General features: G+C 34.6%; 1 protein-coding gene and 1 pseudogene across 1 annotated transcript; one reads left to right on the top strand and one right to left on the bottom strand.

The window, feature by feature from the left end:
• LOC128248923 (histone H2A-like) overlaps positions 1 to 1,533 on the top strand; it is a 4,270-nt pseudogene extending 2,737 nt beyond the window's left edge.
• Positions 1,534 to 2,070: 537 nt separating this feature from the next.
• On the bottom strand, positions 2,071 to 7,679 carry LOC106876610 (zinc finger protein 420). Its single transcript, XM_014925221.2, has 2 exons — positions 7,571 to 7,679; positions 2,071 to 4,386 (listed from the first exon to the last, which is right to left on the bottom strand). The coding sequence occupies exon 2, from the start codon at positions 4,058 to 4,060 to the stop codon at positions 2,564 to 2,566; it is 1,497 nt and encodes a 498-aa protein (XP_014780707.2). The 5' UTR covers positions 4,061 to 4,386; positions 7,571 to 7,679; the 3' UTR covers positions 2,071 to 2,563.
• Positions 7,680 to 8,073: the final 394 nt, after the last annotated feature.

Consider the following 8,073-nt stretch of genomic DNA (forward strand, 5'->3'; position numbering starts at 1 on the left):
CCCCCCCCGTTTTTTATATAGATCCACAGGGTAAACCTAACCCTAACTCAAACCCTAAACCTAACACTAGTTTTGTGAGATTTGGCTGTTATTTCTAGCATGTAAATAGCCTGCTTGGTGGGGGGGGGGCATTGAAATTTTTCCAAAAATTTTTTTTCAGAATCGGAATCTCGATAGCCTAAAACGTGGGATTCCGTAAAAAAAATTAATAAATAAGGGTTGGAAAGGTTCAGATTACATATAGTCCGTCTCTACCTAAGTGAGGATTACAGGAGAAATGTCATTATCACACAAAAGGAAATTGATATCAGGGGGATGCAGTCAATGCTAAGCTATCATGAACTTTTAAAAGAATTTAATATGCACATATTAAGTAATTATTAAGTCATCAATTGTTTTTAAAAAATTTCAGTGAGGTCACTTGGATTGTGGAGTCTGAGTGGCCTCCATTCATTTTTTATACCATCATTCTCATTTGCTTTTTTTTTTTCTACTTTTGTGTTTTTGTCCATCTTTGTACTGTCCCTCTATGTTTAGCCCCCTGTGGGCAATAAAGAAATTGCTGTTATAATCATCTGAAATGAAACTGTCAAAGCGTAATATTTGAGAAGTTTTGCTATTCAACTTCAAAAAAGGATGTAGAGCTGCTGAAACTGCTCACGATATCAGCAAAACATTTGGTGAGGAAATGACTAGCGAGTGGTTAGCTCAAAAGTGGTTTAAACGATTTTGCAGTGGAGTCCTAAGTGTTGAAGATCATGAGCATAGTGGATGTCCATCTGTCATCGATGATGGTCAATTAAAGACTGTCATTGAGAAAGATCCATGTAAAACCACTCAAGAACTGGCAAAAGAACTTCAAGGTAGCCAGAAAACTGCCTGCAACCATTTGCATGCAATTGGAAAATCAAAAAAGATCGACAAATAGGCACAGCATGATTTGAATGAAAATCAAAAAATGCACAGATATGAAATTTGCTTGTTGCTTCTTCTCTGTAATCAGACTGATCCATTTCTTGACCATATTGTAGCTTGTGATAAAAAGTGGATTCTGTACAATAATAAAAAAACATTTTTCACAGGGGTTGAACCAAAATGAAGTACTGAAAACCTTTCCTAAACCTGAGTTCTTCAAAAAAGAAGGTTATAGTGACTGCTTGGTGATGTACAACTGGGCTCATCCACTATAACTTCTTAAAACCTGGAAAAATCATTACTGCAGAAACGTATTGCCAAAATGAATGAAAAACTGCAACTTCTCCATCCCAGACTGGTCAACAGAAGAGGGCCATTCATTCTTCATGACAATGCTTGACCACAGGTTTCACTAATGATGCTCCAGAAGTTTAGGGAACTTGGCTATGAAGTTCTTCCCCAGACCTTTCTCCTACCGACTACTTTTTCAAGCACCTTGATGGTCCCCTGTGAGAGAAGGAGTTAAAAAAATCAAACCAATGCTGAAAGTGTGTTCAAAGAGTTCATCAGCTCCAGAACTCCAGATTTTTATGTTACCAGAATAAACAAACTTGTAACTTGTTGGCAAAAATGTGTTGATTGTAATGGTACTTACTTTGATGAATAATATTTCTGCATTGTTGAAATATATTGTGACGAATTTCAGGTTTTGAAATGTTGCTTACTTTTTACTCAGCCTGATATATTATTTCTCGTACATCAGTTAATGGGTCTAATATTAATGATTGCCATTTAAAACTAATGTAGCTGAATTTCCCAAGAATGAGAACAGAAATTATCTTTCCCTGATGGAAGTTATTTAACATTATATCGTTTGTCTCTTCAATACAAAATCAACTTTAAATATATTTGGCAGTGTTTCTACCACTCTCAGTTTATCCATCCTCTCAAAAGGAGATAATTCTGATCTTATTGAAGTTGGCTCCCTTGTTTACTATGTACGAACTAAGTGTTAACCATCATATGAAAGGTAATATTAGGAACATAATTTTGCTGTTGTTGATAACATCTGACGATGAATGAATGGTTAAACAATAATTTTGTTATTGATAAAATATATTTATTGAAAATGTACGAATGAGAAATTCATTTTTATTTAATTTAATAAACAATTTATTCTGTAAATTAGTATTCATTTCATTATTTTGTATAATCATGAAATTTGAAAAAGAAATTGAGTAGCTAAACTTTAACATTGAACTAGTAACTACCTAAGGTAATTTTAATCAGCAGGTAAAAATAAGATATTGGCATAATAATGATATCACAATCCTGTAATTTAAAATAAATAACAATGAACAGACCGCAGAAAATAAATGCCAACATGTATCACAAAGATAATTTTCTCTAAAATCAGTATTCTACTGTGGATTACAAGTGTAACCTTACTTCACACTGAATAATTCTCCACATGTAGTTTCTAGTCCACATGATTACAATTCACAAAAAAATATTTCCCATATAAATATAAAGCAAGATGAAAATTCAAAGAGAATGATTTCTGATGTATTTCACCATGATAAATGTTCTCAAATGTGTACTTGTTGGTGGACTATATAAGTTTACTTTCATAAAAGGATTCCACATTTCAATTAATAGGATTCCCCTCGGTGTGTATTTGTTCATGTCTTTTTAAATGACGATTAGTGATAAATGATTTCTTGCATATTCCACAATGATATGGCTTTTCTCCTGTGTGAGTACGTTTGTGAACAACAAGACTTGAATTATTAATGAACGATTTGCCACATATCTCACAATGAAATGGTTTCTCTCCAGTGTGACTACGTTTGTGAACTACTAGACTAGAATTAAAAGAGAATGATTTTCCACATATTTCACAATGATAGGGTTTTTCTCCAGTGTGACTTCGTATGTGGAGAACAAGATTCCAATTATTGATGAAAGATTTTCCACATATTTCACAGGGGAAGGGTTTTTCTCCAGTGTGGATTCTTCTGTGTTTTGTTAAATCACCAGTAGAGACAAAAGATTTCCCACATATTTCACAATGAAATGGTTTTTCTCCAGTGTGTATTCGTTTGTGTGTTGTTAAATTACTGTTTATCATAAATGATTTCCCACACATTTCACAATGGAAGGGTTTTTCTCCAGTGTGACTACGTATGTGAATACCAAGATTTGAATTATTAATAAAAGATTTTCCACATATTTCACAGTGAAATGGCTTTTCTCCAGTGTGTATTCTTTTGTGTTTTGTTAAGACACTGTAATAGACAAAAGACTTCCCACATATTTCACAGTGGAAAGGTTTTTCTCCAGTGTGGCTACGTATGTGAATAACAAGTTGAGAATTCTTAATAAAAGATTTTCCGCATGTCTCACACCGGAAGGGTTTTTCTTCAGAGTGTATTCTTTTGTGACTTGTTAAATAGCTATTATTGACAAAAGATTTTCCACATATTTCACAGTGATATGGTTTTTCTCCAGTGTGACTACGAATGTGAATTGTAAGCTTAGAATTAGAGATAAATGATTTTCCACATATTTCACAGTGAAACAGATTTTCTCCAGTGTGTATTCGTTTGTGTGTTGTTAACATACTGTTAGAAATAAAAGATTTTTTACATATTTCACAAGGATAGGGTTTTTCTCCTGTATGGTTACGTTTGTGGATTGTGAGCTGCGAATTATCAATGAAAGCCTTCCCACATACTTCACAATGATATGGTTTTTCTCCAGTGTGTATTTGTTCATGTCTTTTTAAGTGACTACTAGTAATAAAGGATTTCCCACATATTTCACAGTGAAATGGTTTTTCTCCAGTGTGTATTTTTTTATGCTTGGTTAAGACACTCTTGGATACAAAATATTTGCCACAAATTTCACAGTGGAAGAGTTTTTCCCTATTATGTATTTTTTTATGCAAGGAGACTTCATGTTTTGATGAGAATGTTTTCCTACAAATGCTACAGTGATATTCAGGAATATTTTCGTGTAATATTCTTTCTTTAGTAAATGTTTCACTGCATAAAGGTTTCTCATCACTGTATGTTTGTGTAAATGTATCTATAATGTTAAATATAGGTGTGTTTGAAGTGTCCAAGTGATTAACATCCTCCATATTTATTCTTCAGGAATTCTTAAAAACTGAGAAATATGAGAGTATAACTTGTTATGGTTCAATTTCTTGTCTTGTATATGATGAGAACTCTGCTATCATGCATGGAAAATATACAATGTAGATATATTTTCAAATAATCACAAGAATGACTGGTGCTTTACTGGTACACATGTTGTATACAAAATGTTTCTGTCTACTTAAGAAAAAACATGGGTATGGTTAATGAATGCTATGTAGGTTAAAAATATGTCCATATGTGATTCGTGGCAGATGTTTTGGTGAAAGCATGTACATCTGCTCATGTTGCAATGGAATGCTCAGCAGAACTGTAAAAGAAAAGATATGATAGTGTGAGACAGATGTTAGAGAAAGAAAATGCATGCATGTATATACATGTATGTGTGTGTATATTGTTGTTGTTGGCACTCCGTCGCTTACGACGTCGAGGGTTCCGGTTGATCCGATCAACAGAACAGCCTACTCATGAAATTAACGTGCAAGTGGTTGAGCACTCCACAGACACGTGTACCCTTAACGTAGTTCTCGGGGATATTCAGCGTGACACAGTGTGACAAGGCTGACCCTTTGAATTACAGGCACAACAGAAACAGGAAGTAAGAGTGAGAGAAAGTTGTGGTGAAAGAGTACAGCAGGGTTCGCCACCATCCCTTGCTGGAGCCTCGTGGAGCTTTAGGTATTTTCGCTCAATAAACACTCACAACGCCCAGTATGGGAATCGAAACCGCGAGTCTGCTGCCCTAACCACTGGGCCATTGCGCCTCCACTGTGTGTGTATATATATCAATAAAATTATCCACACAAACATGGAAAGGTGGACATCAAAACGATGATAAATACGTAGGTACCCAATAAACTATGTGTTGTGGAAATCAGAGAAAGAAAATATATGTCATCTGAACACATGGGTAACTTTGATGCATGTGTCACTGATGAAGCTAGGAACATAGGGATACGACATGAGAATGGACAGGTATATCACCACGGTAAGTTGGCCAGCATACATACTTAAAGAAATCTAAGTATGATTAGAAAATACCTAAATCAGAAGGTGACTGAGACATTACTGCATGCCTTTGTATCATCATGGTTTGACAATGTGTTACTCTGTGGCCTACAAGGATACCAAGAGATTGCAGCTCATTCAAAATACAGCAGTTAGAGTAACTGTGAGGAGAATGAAATTTGACCATATTTCCCAACATATAAGGGCTCTACACTAACTTCCTGCAAAGGTTTAAATAACATTTAAAAGATCCTACTGATGTTCAAAGTTGCACATGACCTTATTCTGCAATACATTAATGAACTACTTCAGGGCAAAAGAGTTAACAGTGTGAGATAAAGTTGAAATAAATTCCTCGTTGTACCTTACCAGGTACTAAAATGGAGAGCTGTGGTGATCAGGCTTTCTGTAAGTCAGGCCCAGCTCTCTAGAAAGAGCCTCTTTCTTCTGTCTGCACAAACTGCACCAGCTAAGTTAACTTTCAAATCAAATTGGGAGACCTATCTTTTCAGGAAATACTGACAGTAAACTGTCTTTTTAAAAATTCTCATGTTAATATGTCTATATGAATGGACAATTAGGGCACTTATGAATAGATTTTAATTTTAATGGACGTATGACTATATATATTTAGGGAGGGTGTTGGTGAGTTGATTGTAATGCCTGGTCAGTGTGACTATTGGTTTCGCTCCTACAAAGTGCTTAGGCCTATACGTGACTTGCCAGACTCAAATGGCTGTAGGCACATAACCTCTCTACAATAGTTTGAAGTGATGTACAGATTTTATATATTAAGAAAAAGGAGGTAGTCAGGATGTGGATAAAAACAATTTATTCAGCACTTCTGTTCCTTTCAGGGATTCATCATGATTGCTTAGAGAAAATTCGTACCTTTTATATATATGTAAGTTAGTTAAAAAAAAAACAAACTTGAGTTGAATTCATTTTCTAGGGTTTTGGAAGTGGTTATTTGAGATGTTCTTTGTCATTTTGAATTTCTATATGTAAATTTTTAAACATTTAAAAACTTCACAACACACACGTTTACACATACCACATACAAAAACAAAATGGCAAAGTGTTTTAAAAACAGGAAAAGAAACATTCAACATTTTGGTCAGGAACATTAAAAAAAAGAAAAAAGAAAAAAACGAGGTGGACATTAGATGAAGGCCTTCGAGCATAGATGTGCTCAGTCAGGCTGAGCTGTGCCTAAACAATAACACTATTTCATTGAAAACGATGACCATATAGCTGTTTACATACACATGTACATAGATGTGTGTAAGAGAAATGCAGAAACGCCACGAAGAAATTATCTCAACTCAAAACAAAAGACAAAACGCCTAATTAATTTCCTCTATTTCTAACAAATCTTCCCTACTCTTCTCATTAAGAGTATGGGGAACCCAAACACCCAACTTGCTGACTTTTACTCTTTTCCCAAGTGGTGGCAGATGGTGGATTGGGATGTGAAGTCATCTGCTAATCCCCGAGTACTTTTACGAGGAGTGAATTCCACTAATTCTCTTAAAGCATCTTGATCGAAATCTGATGAGCGTCTTGATCCGAGTTGATCTCCCAAAGACACATTTCCGGATCGAAACTTTGAAAACCAATTTCGCACTGCCGGTTAGTAATGACACCTTGGCCATAAACACTGCATATTTTTTTTTAGCTGTTTCTGTAGTTTTTTTTTTTTACCATTCTTAAACTCTCATATTAAATGTCGAATATGCATTTTTCAGTTCATCCAATTTAGCTGAGTGAGATTTACTATTAAAATGTGAACGACAGATGATGCTCTTTTAAAAACGGAAGTTTCCATTTCAGGTTTAAACGTTAATTAGTTCGAAATGCGTCGTTACAATTTATTCCCCCACCACCGAAATTATTTATGACTCGATCCAATAGTTGCTATTAGTGTTTTACTTTACTGAGATTTCAGGTGATGCACGTGAGGATGCTTGGCTGTTTCAACACCTTAGCCTCGCCATCTCCCGTAGTAATGCCACGGGTGTGTGTTGGCTTGCGTCTGTTGAACCTTGACACTTCGTGTTGAATTGATATTTCTTTATTCTTCTTTTTTCTACCGGTTTTGGATTTGTATTTTTACTGTTTTTGTATTATATATGTATCATATACATACGAACTATTTTCCAGTAAAAAAAATGATTTAATCTTAAATTTCACTCTGAAGAAAGCCAAGGCGCGGTTGTTTCCCTTGGCACGAACCTGTTTGCCAATAAATTCGACAATTAATTTCATACTTTGTTTCCCAGGGCTAAATTATAATTTAAAGTTTTCTTGTTATACATTAGATTAGGGAATCAACAACACCACCAAAACTAGTAGCCCTACCCCATAATCTTGAAATAGTTAAATATTCTAAAATTTGAGTTTTGAAAACAATGAAGCGCGATGGAATTTAAAAAATTTAAATCCCATTGAAGTACTTGTGATAGATGTATTAAAAAAATACTTACTAGACGCTATTGTTAGATATGGTTAATAAAAAGGATTTCAACGGGACAATACTGAAATGCCATCAAGTTAAGTCTTTATGAAGTGAATAACTCAACAATGAAATGTCACTATATGGCTATAAATACAGAGGTACATACAGATTTATTATTACGGACACTTTCGTACTAATTCTTTCAACAGACCAGTATGATAGGCACCGTGAAAATGATAAAACAAATACTACATTTTAATATATGTAATATATTTCATTGATTGAAGTTTTGTTATAAAAATCTTCATCGTTACGTTTCCCTGAAATGTAAACATACCACATGGAGAACGAAAGAATTTTGTTTGATAATCTTGTTTAATTTTAATATCGGCATATCAACAGTGAGGCTGCATAAATTTTACGAAGTATTAATATCTATTTCTTTATTGCCCACAGGGGACTAAACACAGAGGAGACAAACAAGGACAGACAAAGGGATTAAATCGATTACATCGACTCAGTGCGTAACTG

This window comes from Octopus bimaculoides, chromosome 10 (assembly GCF_001194135.2).
Source record: "Octopus bimaculoides isolate UCB-OBI-ISO-001 chromosome 10, ASM119413v2, whole genome shotgun sequence".
Classification (NCBI taxonomy): Eukaryota; Metazoa; Mollusca; class Cephalopoda; order Octopoda; family Octopodidae; genus Octopus; species Octopus bimaculoides.